The following is an 18,283-nucleotide window of genomic DNA, read 5'->3' as shown; positions in this document are numbered from 1 at the left end:
AGGCAGGTGTTCTGCAATTTTCCATCACACAGTGCAGCAGCTGGAATATTGCAGTCTGAGAGTGAGTGGTGTTCCTTACCGAGGCCACAATGTTGCTTAATGATCTGAAGAACTTCTGTAGCCTTTGTGCTCCTTACTATTGTGTGATGAATTCAGTCACTGCTTCCTGCTACCCCTCATCACCAACCCCTCCCCCCCGACTGCCTAGCTTTATCAATAAGTAACACACAATACCGTGCTCAGTGACAACATACAATGGATGACTTATACAATGTAATTTAAGTATTGCCAATGATTAAGAAGTAGTCTAACTCACGGACTGTCAGTTCCACTATATTCTTTGCCAAGCAAGCCACCTGACTAATGGACAACCCTTACACAGGAACAAGTTCCCATAATATTAAATTCAAAAGTCCGAGGTACCTACGATCATTCCTACAAAGAGTAGAACTCATTTCATCTCTCTGTCAACATTTAATAATTGTTCTTACTTATCTGTCATATGTGCAACACTGTGGAGGTATGGTTACTGCAGCGAATTATTTCTGAGTATTTTCCAACTTACACACTAAGTTGACTTATGGATATCTGTAAAAACAGGACCTGCGTTTGCCTGGGGATGGCCTGCATTCCAGTTGTTTAGTTGGATCCCATAATTTTACAGAAAAACTAAAAACAACAAGGTGTTGAAGAGAAAAGTTCCAGGGTCCAAACACTTATCTTAAACCACCACTTCCTAAATCCAGTTCATCTGGTTAATTCACTTCAGTGCCTTTGGCAGTATCTTCTTCTATGCAAAATGTCACTATATTACACCGGTCTTTATGAAACACACATCAGCTGTGATGTCATCAGGCACCATGATGCCTACACTTCTTTCACAAAATGAAGGAATGTCAGTGAAGTAATTTTTGGAAACCAGTGAAGATTCACCCCATGACAATCTCTTAATAAGAGACACATTTTACACCTATAACCTTTAACAAAAATAAATTTACGCAATCTGCACAGAAACTTACAAAAGAAATAAACAAATCATTACCTTTCAAAGCTTCTGGATGTACTAAAAGACTTTGTGGTCACTGGGGTAGCTTTGAAAAGTCAAAAAGGAGGAATAGAGAAGACTATTCACTACTTACTGTGTCTCTCTTCAGAAGCTTACAGAAGTTTACTTCATAAGGAAGTCACCTTCACAACAAAATTAATTCCAGAGTTTTTTACCAGCATGCCCTTCCAGAAATCCACTCCACAGCTGTTTCCCACCTCTACTCACAAATTTCCCTTCTACCTGTTTACTCATGTTTACCAGTTCTAGGATCATAGAAACATACAGTGCAGAAACCGACCATTTCAACCTACCTTTCCCGTGCCAACCCTGTTGCCTGTCTATGCTAATCTCATTTGCTTGCATTAGGCCCATATCTGCCCATGCCATTTGTATCCGGATACCTGTCCGAACGCCTCTTAAATGTTGCAGTTTTACTTTCCTCTAGCACCTCAGGTTTGTTCCAGAGAACCATAGTATTCTATGTGTAAACTTACCTCTCAGACCACCTTTCAACTTCTCCTCTCTGTTTAAACCTGTGCCCTCTAGTTTTAGATTATCCTGTTCTGGAGAAAAAGTGTCTGTAATCATGCCATGACTTTATAAGGTCATCCCTTCATCTCCAACACTCCAGTGAGAATAAATCCAGCCCTGCAAATCTATCATTATAACCACAGCCCTGCATTCCAGGCAACATCTGGGTGAATCTACTCTGCACTCTCTCCACTGCTACCACATCCTCCCTTTAGTGAGGCAAACATAATACTCCAAATACACTCCAGCCAATGTTCTGCATGGCTGCAACATCGCATCTGGCTTTTATACTCCATTTGAAATACTGTTACAAGATAACATTTCAAACACTAAAACCTTGAGCCAGACCTTCTCCTCTTCAGCTCCTTTCTGCTTCCCAAACAGATACACATTCCCCATATTTCCTGACCGGCTCAGAAGGTAATGCACCCTTCTGTCTTTGTACATCTTTTTCAACCCACATAAGTAGAAACAATTAAAATAAGTCATACGGAAATTTTTTTTGCAGAATAGGAGTGGTAGCATAAGCCAGGTGGGCTAAATTCTGTGCTTTGATACTGTTAACAAACCTCCGGTATCTTTTTCTTATAAATGTGCTGTAAGAAATCGTCATTGTTACAATTACTTTATAAAGAAAAGGTTGAAAATGAGGACACAAGTTAACAGTAATAATTGTGCAACAAAAGTAAGCGTATTTAAGAGCTGGTTCAAAGATTTCCTGAGAGTCAGTTACCACTCAAGGAGATTCTGGAACTTTCTTCTAAATGTTATTTACAATGAAAGTCTTCCCTTGAGAATTTCACAAGGCCAGAGTGTACAAATTGTGTTTGTCTGAAGGAAAATGCATCTTCTTCTTGCCCTTATACTTTAAAGGAAATAATACCTTGCTTTTATGTAATATGTATGTTCCCACAAAAAGAAGTTTTCAACTATTACATTTGGAGGATAATTAATGTAAAACTTGCCCCTGACATTAGTTGAGGATGAAATCAGAGAAGCAAAATAAACCAAAAGCAATTGCAGGAGCTCAAACAGATACGTTTATATGAAGCTTCAAGGAACCTCACCAGTAAATTACACTAGCTTAGAACTCCATTTGGATGTTAAAACAGTGTTCTGTTAGACATGTCTAAACCTATCTCCATAAACTCCTACAGCACTATAATCTCCTGCAGAGAATAGTAAACTTAGTCAGCTCCATTGTGGGCACTAGCCTCTGTAGCATCCAAGAAAAGGAGTGATGCCTCAAAAAGATGAAGTCCTTCATTAAGGACCACCATCACCCTTATTCTCATTGCTACCATCAGAAAGGAAGTTACAGGAGCCTGGAGGCACACACTCAACGATTTAGGAGCAGATTCTTCTCCTTTGCCATCCAATTTCTGAATGGACATTGAACCCATGGACACCACCTCACAGCTTTTGTATTTCTATATTTGCACTACTTATTTAACTTAACTATTTAACATACAGTGCCTTTAACAAGTATTCACAGATCAACATAAAAAGACTCTTTTGTATCAAAGTACTGTAAAACCAGATCTCTGCAAAGTAATCCACATTATTTACAAATATAAGACACAGATTTATAGATTGCTTAAGTATTAACCTGCTTCAAAGTCAGTATTTAGTAGATGTACCTTTGGCAGGAATTACAGCCTTGAGTCTGTGTGGATCGGTCTCTATCAGCTTTGCATATCTGGACACTGCTCAAGCTCTGTCAGATTGCATGGGGATCATGAGTGAACAGCCTTTTTCAAGTCCAGCCACAAATTCTCAATTGGATTGAAGTCTGGACTCTGACTTGGCCACTTCAAGACATTAACTTTGTTGTTTTTAAGCCATCCTGTGTAGCTTTGGCTTTTGCTTGGGGTTATTGTCCTGCTAGAAGACAAATCTTCTCCCAAGTCACAGTTCTCTTGCAGACTGCATCAGGTTTTCCTCCAGGAAGTTCCCTGTATTTTGCTGCATTAATTTTACCCTCTACCTTCACAAGCCTTCCAGGTCCTGCTGCAGTGAAGCATTCCCATAGCATGATGCAGCCACTACCATGCTTCATGGTTGGGATGGAGTGTTTTTGATGATGTGCAGTGTTTGGTTTAATCTAATGACCAAAAAGCTCAATTTTGGTTTCAGACCATAGAACAGCTGACTTCAGAGTGTCCCACATGCCTTCTGGCAAACTCTAGCTGAGATTTTATGTGAGTCTTTTTCAACAGTGGCTTTCTCTTTGCCGCTCTCTTATAAAGCTGCGACTGGTGAAGCACCCGGGCAACAGTGGTTGTATATGTAGTCTTCCCCCATCTCAGCCACTGAAGCCTGTAACTCCTCCAGAGTTGCCGTATGTCTCTTGGTGGCTTCCCTCACTAGTCCTCTTCTGGTATGATCACTCAATTTTTGAGGATGGCCTACTCTAGGCAGATCTACAGCTGTGCCATATTCTTTCCATTTTTTGATGATTGACTTAACTGTACTCCAAGGGAAATTCAGTGACTTGGAATTTTCTTGTATCCTGACAAGTGCTTTTCAGTAACTTTTTTGCAGAGTTGCTTGGAGTGTTCTTTTGTCTTCATGATGTAGTTTTTGCCAGGATACTGACTCACCAGCAGTTGGACCTTCCAGATACAGGTGTAATTTTACTACAATCAATTGAAACACCTTGACTGTACACACGTCTCCAAAATCAGATCTCCATTTAACTAATTATGTGACTTCTAAAACCAATTGGCTGCACCAGTGATAATTTAGTGTGTCATATTAAAAGGGGTGAATACTTCTGTAATCAATTACTTTTGAGTATTATATTTATAATTAATATAGATCACTTTGTCGAGGTCTATTTTCACTTTGACATGAAAGAGTCATTTTCTACTGATCAGTGTAAAAAAAAGCCAAATTAAATCCACTGTGATTCGATGTTGTAGAACAATAAAACATGAAAACTTCAAAGAGGGGTGAACACTTTTTATAGGCACTGTATGTAATTCACAGTTTTTTCCCTATTATTACCCACTGCATTGTATTGCTGCTGCAAAGACAACAGATTTTATGACATACACTGTTGATATTAAACCTGATTCTGATTTCTCCATTTGCGCCTTCCTGCACTTCTGACATCTCATTTGCCCAACTGTACCTTCAGTTTGGAATTCCTTCCCCGAAAAGGCCCTGTAAAATGTGCCCTTGAATGGCTGCAGAGTTTATCTGATTTGGCAACTTGAGATCCTTCACTATGTTGTAATGGAGCTACATCTTTGAGGCCAAGGGAAGTGATACATAAGCTAAATGGATCAGAAACCCTGATAGCACTGGCTATTATTCAGGTCAGACATTACATTAAGATGGTTAACTATCACTTATGCTTTATTCTTTATCAGACGTGACGGGCTCTCTGCGGAGTTTGTGGCTTACCTGCTGTAGGTCGTTGTTCTTCACTGCATGAAGAAGGCTCTCATCTACAAAAGCAAACAGAAATCATCATTTAAATAAGGCCACTTTTGTAAGATGGGGAAAAAACTAATACAAGCAGATCATTCACAAAAATATCACCCCAAAGTACTGCTGAGGTCCTACTGATCTCCTGCCATACTCTGTAAAAATGGGAGAAATGCTCTCTTGTCAATTACTCAGTCCACTCCCTTACCTTTCTAAAAGGTTTCTATTGTGTTCTGGGGGCAGTGGGGAAAGATCAGGGGAATTCGAGGCCCCCCCTTTATATGTTCTGGTCTCTGTGCTATTTGCAATTCTTTGAACAGACATTTTCTATTACTTGAATACACAAAATGTTGAATTACTGATTTTTTTTCAGATTGGAGTGTTCTGTTAGTGTGGCACTGCAGTGCTCTCACAACACAAAGAGTCATAGAGTGGAACAAAGACCGCAGTAGAAATGGGTGGGTGAGGGAGAGCAGGAGTGTATTGTCAGTGAAAGAGAATTTTAAAAAGAATCTCAGGGTGGGATCAGTGTCAGTTGGTTAAGAAATGACATTAGGCCATCTCTTCATTACACTGCCACCAATGAGGTCTCGTCACTAGAGAGCGGGTTGTTTACTGTACTGTTTAGACAATAGACAATAGGTGCAGGAGTAGGCCATTTGGCCCTTCGAGCCAGCACCACCATTCACTGTGATCATGGCTGATCATACACAACCAATACCCCGTCCCTGCCTGCTCCCCATATCCCTTGACTCCGCTATCTTTAACAGCTCTATCTAAACTCTTTACCTGTGCTGCACACTGCATGCATTTTGAATTATATTGTATTAACTTACTTATGGTAATAATTTGTTTTGCCTGCTGTGTGCGATAATTTGTTTTGCCTCCTGGTCGGGAGGAAGTAGGTTGTATAGTACGTATAGTCAGAAGACAATACGTTTGAAATTGAACTTGAAATGAGGTTGGAGAGATTGAGAAAAGGCTTAGGAAGTGAATGACAGGGATTAGAGAGGGGGCAGAGTGGAATACGGGGTGAAGAACTTGAATAGCCAATAAGTATGTGAAAGAGGGAATTCTGCAAGGACATTAAAATGTACCATGAAAGAGGAAGAGGTTTATAATATAGGTACAATGTTAAAGAACATACATTTTATGCATATTCTGACTTAATAATATAAGTAAGATGAACATAAGTGTGCAATAGATCACAGATTGCTTAATGTACACAGGCAACATACAGAAATAAAGATACTCAGCAGGTTATGAAAAATATGCAGAGCATTAAATAGTCACAAAGACAAAAAAAAAACTGCAAATGGGTTATCCATGAAGGAAAACATTATTACAAATTCTGTTTAAGAGGCAGCTGGGAAGAGAGAAACAAAGTTAATATTTTATTTCAATGACCTTTCATCAGATGCTAAGGCAACATGAATCATTAACTGTTTCTTTCTCTACAGATGCTGCCTGTCCTGCTGGGTATTCCAGCATTTTCATTTCAAACATCCAAGTTCTTTTTCAGTTTTTGTCATAACTTAAAGTTTGTAGATTTTTCAGAGACAGCCATATAACAAATGCATTCGATGATAAAACTATAATATTGGCCGTTACAAATCAATGCACACCACGAAGGATTTGGATGACATTAACAGAATCAGACTAGAACAGGTGAGTTTTGCATGCAGTAACTTATATTTCTGAGGCTATTGCAATATCCTGTTTTAAAAGACCAAGTTAATAGTGGTATAACATGATATTCATTGAAACATAAAGTGATGCATCTTGCACTGCTGTTATACACCTCCAGTCATTCTATCCTCGTGGAACAAGAATTTAACATATACTCAGATATGTTATACAGTGTTATGGATATGCTAGACACATCTTATTGGCAATTTATAGGCTGTAATAAACCTACACAGAAAAAGAGATGCCTGCATTTGTATAGAACTTTTCATTCCCACAGAAAATCTCAAAGCAATTTATAGTACTTTGAATTATTGGCACTGTTGTAACACAGGTGCAATTTATTGCTAGGATTTGTAACACCTCATCATAAACAGTGACATACCGTATTACAGTGTTAGACTTGTTCCTGGGCGTATAGAGACCTGTAGCTGTAATTTTATAACCATGTCACTGCCATAGGAAAACAGCATCCATCATCGGAGTCCCCCACCACTCAGGTCATGCTCTTTTCTCGCTGCTGCCATCAAGTAGAAGGTACAAAAACCCAAGCATTTGCACCACCAGGTTCAAGAATAATTACTACCCCTCAGCCATCAAGCTCTTGAACAAAAGGTGATAACTACACTTATTTGTCCCATCATTGAAATGTTCATACAACCAATGATCTCACTTTAAGTTCTCTTTATCTCATGTTCTCATAATGTATTACTATTTATTTATATTTGCATTGAAGACCATAAGACATAGGACCAGAATTAGGCCATTCAGCCCATTGAGTCTGCTCTACCATTCCATCGTGGCTGGTCTCGGATCCCACTCAACTCCACACACCTGCCTTCTCGTCATACCCTTTTGATCAGTAAACATTCAACTTCCGCCTTAAATATACTCATGGACTTGGCCTGCACCACAGTCTGTGGCAGAGCCTTCCACAGATTCACTACTCTCTGGCCAAAAAAATTCCTCCTCACCTCTGTTCTAAAGGGTCACCCCTCAATTTTGAGGCTGTAGTTCTGAATACCCTCACCATAGGAAACATCCTCTCCACATCCACCCTAGCTAGTCCTTTCAACATTTGGTAGGTTTCAAAGAGATTCCCCTGCATTCTTTTAAATTCCAGTGAGAACGGGCCAAACGCTCCTCATTTGTTAAGCCCTTCTTTCCTGGAATCATCCTTGTGAGTCTCTTTTGTATAATTTGTTGTCTTCTGCACTCTGACAGATCTTTAAGTGATCCTGTTACAATTACTATGCTATAGATTTGCTGAGTATGCCCACAAAAATTATTCTTGGGTTGTATATGGTGAATATATGTACTTTGATAATAAAATTTAATTTGAACTTTGAATGAAAGAGCATTAACTTCAAAGAACACATAAAGACAATGCTGTCTACTGGTGAGACCTTGTTTAACCTCAATCCTGAATATATGGCTTTCTGAACACACTCAATTTGATATGGGTAAAAAGAAATCCAGATAATTGAAACTTGCTTTCAAGATCACATTGCAATTCTTTGCAACTAAATCAATAGCAAGTTCTTGTTTATGGAAGAAAGATTTAGATTCAGCAAGATACTTATGTGACTTTCAGTATGCCAAAGCCACACCGTTTAAGAATTGCTCCATTGCAGTAAACGAGCCAAAGTGGAAAAAGATGGAAATACAGTAATTTATCTTAATCAGTGTTTTAATGGCTCTATTTCACATATATCATCATCTATTAAATCAGAAGATTCCAAAGTCCTTAAAAGTCAGTGCTGTAGATTTAGAATGCAGTCATAGCTGCCGTGCAGGGAAACTTGGTGGCAAATTCATAGCACTTTTCCAGCAAATTCAATGAAGTAACATTAGTGATGAGATCATTTCTTTAGATGCAGGAAAGGAATAGTAGGATCTATTCGTATTAAGCTTTTACGAAAGGAAGGAGACATTGTATTTCAGCCACTGGAGTACTAACAGAGAGTACCTAAACAGCAATGTGTTGGATTGCTGTGTACTAGATACCAGGCTTTCTACAGTATAATAATAAATATACGTGTTACAATGACATACGTGTAATAATACACATATTATTACACGTGTTAATACACGTATTACTACATGTGTATGCGTGTAGTAATAAATATTTGTGTTGGCGCGTGGACAAGAGGTTAAGGCATTCGTCTACTGATCTGAAGGTTGCTAGTTCGAGCCTTGGCTGAGGCTGCATTTGTGTCCTTGAGCAAGGGACTTGTAATGTCCTTCCCTTAGACAACATCGGTGGAGAGCGGAGACGCAGCTTGGGCAACTACCGGTCTTCCATACAACCTTGCCCAGGCTTGCACCCTGGAAACTTTCCAAGGCGCAAATCCATGGTCTCACGAGACTAACGGAGGCCTACACACTATACAATAAATATACACAAGAATTGTATTGACTGCTGAGCCCTTTGGTGCATTCTAACACTTCAAATACTGATAGGCGAATCAGAAACAAAATGCTGGACTGATAAACTTAGTTTTTAAATTTTCACTTCAGATTCCAGCATCTGAAGTCTCTTATAATATTTATTTATATACTAGTTCAATGAATTCAATGAATTTCTGATTCTCTGTGAAAGGTGAAACTAGAGGTCATGGGTTAAAGGTGAAACATGAAAAGTTTAAGGAGAACCTGAGGGGAAACTTCCTCACTCAGAGGGTTGTGAGAGCGTGGAACCAGCTGCCAGCCCAAGTGGTGCATGCAAGCCCGATTTCAACATTTAACAGAAGTTTGGATAGGTACATGAATGGTAGGGGCATGGAGAGCTATGGTCCCGGTGCAGGTCGATGGGACCAGGCAGTTTAAGTAGCTTGGCATGGACCAGATGGGCTGAAGGGCCTGTTTTTCTATGACTCTGAAAAAGTATCAGAATCAGATTTATTAGCACTAATATATAACATGAAATTTCTTGTTTTGCTGCAGCAGCATAATGCAAAGACATAAAAATATATGTTACAAAACTAAATACAAAAAAGTAGAAGATATATTTAGGATTTGTGTCCTGGAAGTTACTCGATACACAGGATACTATCGTACCTTTTTGCTGTAAATGTACTCTATAGTTTGGATTTATTTACTGAGTGAGAGCTAGGAGGTGTTAATGGGGGTACAAACTGCTGACGGTTTCTCCATACTGCTTCCTGCCTCAGTACACTGTATACGTTTCAGTTCATAATTAACATATCCCATGCCCCAGGTTAGAAAGCTCCACCAGCTTCTCACATACAGCTCTTGGAACACCTCCATTAAAAACACTGGCTGTGTAAACATTTACCAGAAACCTGAGCATTCTGTGTAAGGCTCAGCAGAAGTGTAATCCATGAAAAGATTGTACACCTGAACTTGGGCCTCAACATTCACCTGATTTTGAATTACACAGAGTAACTCTTCTAAAATAACGGGCAAAGTGCCTGGGCTTTGAGCTATTCGGAAGGTAAAGTTCTGCCACGGCTAGCTCAACCAATGGGACTTAAATGTGACTAGCAACTGCTTGCACCTGGCTACTTGAGGATGTGAACAATGAACTCAGTCCAGTGACCTATGAAATGAAGAATGCATGGAGTCCTGTACTTGTCTGAGTTGAACACTGACTCACTTATGTGCTATCCTGTGCTGTACATTAGGTCAAAGGAGTATGTTGGTGGTGCTGTGAGTCAGTACCAACAGATAATAAATACAAATTTTTGTAAAAAGTCCATAAAATGCTTCCAAAGCACATTTGGCTCATGATCGGCAGATACTGAGAATTGCATCCCTGTGAAATCTATTTACTTAAATATTATTTACATCTGCATAAAGGCACAAGTACTGTTATCGAAGTGAACATTTGCTTCTTATCTGTTGACACTGTTCTAATTCTGGCCTAATGCTTCAAATCCTGGAGAGGAGATTATAAATAAATATCACAGATGTCAAGAGTTGAAGCCATATGCCAAAAATTACTGATTACAAAGCATAACCGTCAGAAGCTGTGAACTTGAAAGGGAAAGTTTCTACAAAAAATAAACATAATAAGATTTTAAAATTCTACTCAGGGTACAAAAGCCTCAGGATGTTATATATCCCTCTCTTGTTGAAAACTTGGCAGTGAAATGATTTTTCTAAACTCCCAGAACACACAATTGTGTCTTATCCCTGTGAAACAGTGTCTGTGAAGTAGAGGATGTTGGTTCTTTACCACAGTGTTGGTTCTTTGTTCATTTCTATAAATCTTTACATTAATTATGCAGTACTTTATCTTCTGATCAATAATGCAGTGCATATTTTTATATATAAATGAAGTTGAATGATTTTAATTAGCTATTCTGAAATAGAACTATTTGAGGATGAAACAATATCAATTCCCAAATTTTAAATAGACCCATTGATTTTAATTATATTCTCTACGGGAGAACAATATGGGGTGTTTTCTTTTCTAAAGCAATATGGATTGGTTTTCTTCTCTTCTTTTTTCATTCTCAATTTTAATTCTTTGATAGGTTCAGGTCTCAAATTTCTTTAAATGGTCTGATTTTATGTAACTGCATTTTCTGTCCACCACCATAAATTGGAAGGATGCGCACAAATATCTTTAGTGGGTAGCAGGCGAGCAAGTGGCAAATCGGAGTGAGAGAGATTAGTGGAAACATAATAAATGGGTTAGATCTTTTACAGCCAGGACATCTTACGTGCCCGATATTACTTATTTCCTGCTCCTTTCAACTCCAAAAAGCTTCTTGTAGATTGTGAAATTTGTAGGAATGATGAAGGAAGAAGACACCATTAAAAGGAAGGATGATTAGAGTCAAATCTTGTGCAGAAAGGGAAATAAAGAATGGGAAAGAAAAACTGGGTAAAGAGAGAGAAATAGACAAAACACAAGACAGTTTAAAAGTATGCCTTTTTAAGCATCTCTGACTGAAATAGGACTTAGAATGAAGATATATAAATTATTCACCTTCCAGACAGTGCATGTTATTTAGAATTGTAGAAACATTTTTAAAATGGTGTCTTATGCTCCGTTACCACTTCAAAATTTCTGTGATGAGCTTAAATGGCTTGTGAAGGTAATAAAAGATTAAGTGTGAAATGTTGTTTGCAGGAAACTTATGACAGATTGGTGCAAGTCTACTGGCAAGAAATGGAAATTTGTTACTCACGGTATATTTCTTAATCCTCTCAACCTATTGGCCAACTTGGACTGTAATAATTTGAAACCCAGGTAGCTTTATATTAGCATGTAGTTTCAAGTTTAAAAAGAAACAGATCTGACCAGTATACTCGCAAAAAGAAAGTGACTTTTACAATAAACACCACCACCAGAGTGAGAATGACATAAATTTCAATTGTCATTTTTCACCTGATTTTGCAATCATTGCTGAAAGAATTACACTCATCATTCAAGAAATTTATAACTGCCTTGAGACTTGTACATGGTGACTTGTGATAACTCAGAATCCATTTCTCATCCTTTACTGAGAACGTAAGACTTGCCACCAGAAAGATTCAACAATACATCCCCAGAATCCCCAGTGAAATACAATTTCTAAATCATGGAGGATGAAGTAGAACATTTACTTTAATGCAAAATCACAGGAAACATAACTATCATGGAAAAGAAAAGAGAAGATAAGAGATGAAGGAATACATTTTTGATAATCAAATCTCTAATCATAAAATAAAATTCAATAGGAGAAAGGATATCTGGTAATAATTAAAATTCATCATGATGCTAAAGATTAATTTACAGTTGATTGTACAAAGACTAACATTCTATGATTTATTTAATAGTTATCTGGGGGGCAGGTGAGGTCTGGGCCTGACGTCCCGCTCATCCAGGGAAAGTGCACATGCAATACATCGCCGCTCCCTTCCCGGTGTAGTGATCGCTGTCCGGCTTGCTAGGCAGGAGGCCACTGCAAATGGCCCCTCCTACACTACTGCATCCGTAGCAACACCTTCTCGTCAGTGCCCCCTGTTTCCACTGAGCTTGCTACGTCACGGCGTGACCGAGTGTCCGGCAGTATAACTGGTTGGGTAGGCTGGGCTCGTTAGCCTTGGTTGGCAGCCAGTGCAAGAGAAGGACAACTCTGACTCTAAACTCGGGCAGCTGGGGCTCGTCAGCCTTGTCAGGCCATCCACCTAGGAGAAGGACACTCCGACACAACTCCTACGACCCAAGGACCTCGTTGTCACCGTCCCAGCTTGCTAGGCTATGGCAGATGAACCCTGGGTGTAAAGGGTGGGGCCAGTACCACACACACTGCACTCCACCTAAAAAAAAACATTGCGCAGGCCAAAGTACACGCACATGTCTACGCAGCCGCTGCGGGCGGGTCTGCCTGTCCCGTATTGGCCTCGTCAGCCACCAGCGAGCTTGCAGCAGACGTGGGCAGCCCCCTTCCTAAATCTTTGTTCACAAAGCCAAGCCATGAATAGTTATCTACTTGATAAATGTTGCAACTTTTAAGATTTCCATGTATTTTCATGTTAAATCACTTGGAGAAACCCTAGTCTAATGGAGGAACAAAGAATAATAAAATAATATAATTGCAGACACTCACCAGGTGGAAGGGAAAGTAGGCTGTAGCCAATATAACTATACATGTTGAATATGTGCCTATACATACTAATGCAGATGAGTGTTTAATTTTCCCTCCGAAAATGGTCATATTTAAATTCCTCTTGAGCCTCTCACTGTGACTGCTCGTAGCCTCGTTCCACAGGTGGCACACTGGGGATCTTCCGCACGGGGGTTCAGGGGTTCGGGTTCTGGAGCTGGCGGCCCGCTAGGGGTCATGGGCTGGACCCCACGTGCTTTTGCTACATCCGCCCACAAAAACCTCTGGAGGAGAGTGACAAGAACAAGAAGAGTCATGCTGGCTTGGATGTCGCCTGGATTAACAAGGTCTGTGCCAACGGTTGTGGAACCTGGCCCATCTGGCTACCCAGAATAAGCCAAAAATGGATGAGACTGAACAACGTGGAAATAATGGAATGTTACTTCAACAGCAACCTACATGAAAGAGGATATATCAAGCACACGTGGGGTCTCTGGCAACAGCGCAGACTGTTGTCCACATTCACGGAAAAACAACTGGTTACCTAGCGATCAAACATTATCAACAGAGGAGTACTATCACATAGACAATAGGCAATAGGTGCAGAAGTAGACCATTTGGCCCCTCAAGTCTGCACCGCCATTCTGAGATCATGGCTGATCATTCACTATCAATACCCAGTCCCTGCCTTGTCCCCATATCCCTTGATTCCCCTATCCATCAGATATCTATCTAGCTCCTTCTTGAAAGCATCCAGAGAATTGGCCTCCACCATCTTCCGAGGCAGTGCATTCCACACCTTTACAACTCTCTGGGAGAAGAAGCTCTTCCTCAACTTTGTTTTAAATAACTGACCTCTTATTCTCAATCCATGCCCTCTGGTACTGGACTCTCCCAACATCTGGAACATATTTCCTGCCTCAATCCTATCAAATCCTTTAATTATCTTAAACGTTTCAATCAGATCCCCTCTCAATCTCCTCAATTCCAGCGTGTACAAGCCCAATCTCTCCAATCTCTCTGCGTAAGACAGCCCTGCCATCCCAGGAATCAACCTAGTGAATCTACGCTGCACTTCCTCAATTGCCAGAATGTCCTTCCTTAAACTTGGAGACCAAAACTGTACACAATATTCCAGGTGTGGTCTCACCAGGGCCCTGTACAAATGCAAAAGGACAACTTTGCTCTTGTACTCAATTCCCCTTGTAACAAAGGCCAACATTCCACTTGCCCTCTTCACTGCCTGTTGCACTTGCTCATTCACCTTCATTGACTGATGAACTAGGACTCCTAGGTCTCTTTGCATTTCTCCCTTACCTAACTCTACACCGTTCAGACAATACTCTGCCCTCTTGTTCCTGCTTTCAAAGTGGATAACTTCACATTTATTCACATTGAATGACATCTGCCAAGTATCTGCCCACTCACTCAGCCTATCCAAGTCTCCCTGTATTCTCCTAACGTCCTCTTCGCATGTCACACTGCCACCCAGTTTAGTATCGTCAGCAAACTTGCTGATATAGTTTTCAATGCCCTCATCTAAATCGTTGACATAAATCGTAAAGAGCTGTGGTCCCAATACAGAGCCCTGTGGTACCCCACTAGTCACCTCCAGCCAGTCCGAGAAACACCCATTCACTGCTACCCTTTGCTTTCTATCTACCAACCAGTTTTCTATCCATGTTGAAACCCTGCCCCCAATGCCATGAGCTCTGATTTTACTCACCAATCTCCTATGTGGCACCTTATCGAATGCCTTCTGAAAATCTAGGTACACAACATCCACTGGCTTACCCTCGTCTAACATCCTTGTTACACCCTCAAAAAACTCCAACAGATTAGTCAAGCATGATTTGCCCTTGGTAAATCCATGCTGGCTTGGCCTAATCCTATTACTGCCATCAAGATGTGCCACTATTTCGTCCTTAATAATGGACTCAAGCATTTTCTCCACAACTGACGTTAGGCTAACATCTGGAATTGGATGCAACAAGCTGCAACACCACCACAGAACCGAGCCGACTGGGATTTCAAACCCCACCTCCACAACTCACAGATAACCTTGTACAGGGGAAATGCAAGTTCAAACCTCGCCTCGAGACATATCGATGCTGGCTGCTGCAATCAGAGAGTAGATCATGACTAAACTGACACCTGTCAATCAACTACCCAGACTTGTTGATTAAAATTCCATCAGACAGCATGCTAGAAGCAACCAATGAAACACTACTCACAACTACAACCTTCAACATAACTGAGGACAATAATCTGATACCAGCATCGGCAGCAGTCCTAGAAATGCTGGGCTACAAAATGAAATGCAGTGGAGAGTACTGTGATAACCCCCACTGGAGACAATGATTGGAAGCCAAGATGAAAACCACAAGGGCGAAGACCAGCAGACTAACTGAACTGCCTAGGGGTGGGAAGACAAAAGACTCATCTCGGAAACTAAGTTAGTACAGAGGTACGACCATAGCCAAAGTCCTGGAAATTACCAAGCAACTGTTAACAGCTCTGGCTACCAGTCTACAGAGGTACACTGAGGGTGCAAACGCGAAGTGAATAAATGCACTCTTCAGTTCCACAGCAACAACATGCCAATACCTGAACCAACCAAAACCACATCTGAGCAGTACTGGAAGAGTATGTGGGAGAAAGAAGCATCACATAACACCAGTGCCCAATGGCTGAAGACCTACAAGCAAGCCTCTGCAATTTCCCAGAGGAAGAACCAGCCACCATCACAACTGCGGAAGCAAGCACGAAGAACTGGACATCACCAGGGCCTGCTGAAGAAACCAAGAGCATTCCATAAACGTCTCCGACAGCTCAAATGAACCAGCTGCTTGAAGCAGGCTCCCACCTCGACTGGCTAACTCAAGGAAGGACAGTTTTCATAAAGAAGGATCCTCACAAAGGAGCAACACCATCAAACTCGTGGCCTGTAACCTGCCTGTCACCAACATGGAAGCTCCTATCAGGCATCAAGTTGAAGGAAAGTGTGTGTAAATTCCTGAGCCCTGCTCATAGGGGGATGGTATTAGGACCAGAGGCTGCAAGCACCAACTACTGGTAGACAAAACAGTCATGTGAGACTCCAAGACCAGGCAAACCAGCCTAAGCAGAGCCTGGATCAACTACCAGAGAGTGTATGACTCAGTGCCTCACACATGGAACCTGGAATACCTATCCCTGCACAAGGTCAACAAGACACTAAGGACATTCTTTGAGAACTCAATGGGCCATTGGAGGACAATGCTGGAAGTAAACTCACAGCCAATAGCACAAGTAACCATCAGATGTGGAATATACCAGGTGATGTCCTATCCCCACTGCTGTTCTGCATAGGCTTGACCTCCCTCCGCCAGATCATCTCAGAGTGGACATGGGCACAGGTTCAACAGTGATGTGACCATCAGCCACCTCCTGTACATGGATGACATCAAGCTGTAGGCCAGGAATGAAAGAGACATTGACTCACTAATCCACCTGACAAGGGTGTACAGCAGAGACATCGGGATGTCATTTGGACTGGAAAAGTGCAGCCGGATGGCAGTGGAATGAGGTAAACTCATTAAGACCAAAGGAGTTGAGTTACCTGAAGCTACAAATACCTGGGGATCTGGCAGGCACATGGAAATCTTGATGAGGATTCTAGGATGGCTACAACATCCATGTACCTCCACAGGGTGAGACAGGTCCTAAAAAGCCAGCTGAGTGGGAAGAACAAGATCAGAGCCATCAACACATTCCCAGCTGCAATAGTGTGCAGGCCAAGGAATGAATTGGAAGCCGCTGACATCAAGACCTGGAAACTACTAACAATACGTGGAGGATACCACCCAAAGCCCAACTTTGAGCGACTGTACACCTGCCGAAATAAAGGAGGGTGAGGCTTGGAAGTGCCAAGGCCACAGCCCTGGAAGAATTGTGAAACTTCCATGAGTATGTCAGGAAGATGGCTCTTCAGGAAGACCTACTGGAGAATACCTCAGACAGCAGCAGGGGATATGGAAATGGAAGTGGGTGAAGTAGAGCCAGAGGATAAGGGACAACAAGCCACTGCACAGGATTACTATTGCCAAATATCAGAGGTGGTTGATAGCTGGAAATGGCAGTGCTAAGAGACAGACAGCACAGAGGCACTGCTCATGGCTGCAGAAAAACAGGCGCTAAGCACAAGAGCAATAGAAGCAGGGGTCTATCACCTCAGACAAGACCCAAGATGCAAACTGTACCAGGAGTCTGCTGAAACCATTCAGTACACAGGAGCAGGGTGCAAGATGCAGGCAGCGACCGCATACACTGAACGGCACAACCGAGTTGCAGGAATTGTGAGCAGTTGGAGAAGTATATACCAGGGCTTGAATAGCAGATAGAAAGGATGTGGAAGGTTAAAGCCAAAGTAATCCCTGTGGTGATAGGAGCACTTGCAGCTGTAATACCTGGACTGGGAGAGTGGCTCCAACAAATCCCAGGATCAACATCTGAGATCTCGGCCTGGAAGATCGCACTACTAGGAACGGCAAGAATATTGTGCCAAATCTTTAAGCTCCCAGCCATCTGGTAGAAGACCTGAGACTGAGGGAAAAATACACATACATACCACCCGTAAGGGGTGAGAGAGAAAATTCTTTATTTATATATATATTGAGATACAGCCTTACATATATCATATAACCATATAACAATTACAGCATGGAAACAGGCCATCTCGGCCCTTCTAGTCCATGCTGACGGACTATATTTTATATCCTGTTATAAAAATCTGAAATTTAAATTGTTCAGGCTTTTTTCACCAAAGACAAATTGAATTTTTGCATTAATTATTCCAAATACACTGAGTGGCATTTTGCTTTCTTTTTGTACATTTCTACATGAAGTACATTATGTATGGCACTTTGGTTGTACATTTTTATTAAGAAGCCCTGAAACTCTGAATTAATTTCTAAATGGATTTATTTCACTGTCCTGTGTCTTTTATGTGGGAGCAGAATGAAAAGTTTGAGTTCACATT

At 41.0% G+C, this 18,283-nt stretch overlaps 1 protein-coding gene across 3 annotated transcripts in view; it reads right to left on the bottom strand.

The window, feature by feature from the left end:
• dgkza (diacylglycerol kinase, zeta a) overlaps positions 1 to 18,283 on the bottom strand; it is a 473,329-nt gene that overhangs the window by 22,398 nt on the left and 432,648 nt on the right. For all 3 annotated transcript variants that reach the window (XM_059975478.1, XM_059975480.1, XM_059975475.1), the window contains one exon: positions 4,991 to 5,034. In XM_059975478.1, the coding sequence (XP_059831461.1) occupies positions 4,991 to 5,034 (44 nt within the window). The remainder of the gene's footprint in view (positions 1 to 4,990; positions 5,035 to 18,283) is intronic.

The sequence above is a fragment of the Hypanus sabinus genome, chromosome 7 (genome assembly GCF_030144855.1).
Source record: "Hypanus sabinus isolate sHypSab1 chromosome 7, sHypSab1.hap1, whole genome shotgun sequence".
In the NCBI taxonomy this organism is placed as follows: Eukaryota; Metazoa; Chordata; class Chondrichthyes; order Myliobatiformes; family Dasyatidae; genus Hypanus; species Hypanus sabinus.
Note: the sequence above shows the minus strand (reverse complement) of the source record. Positions and strands in the feature narration are given on the sequence as shown.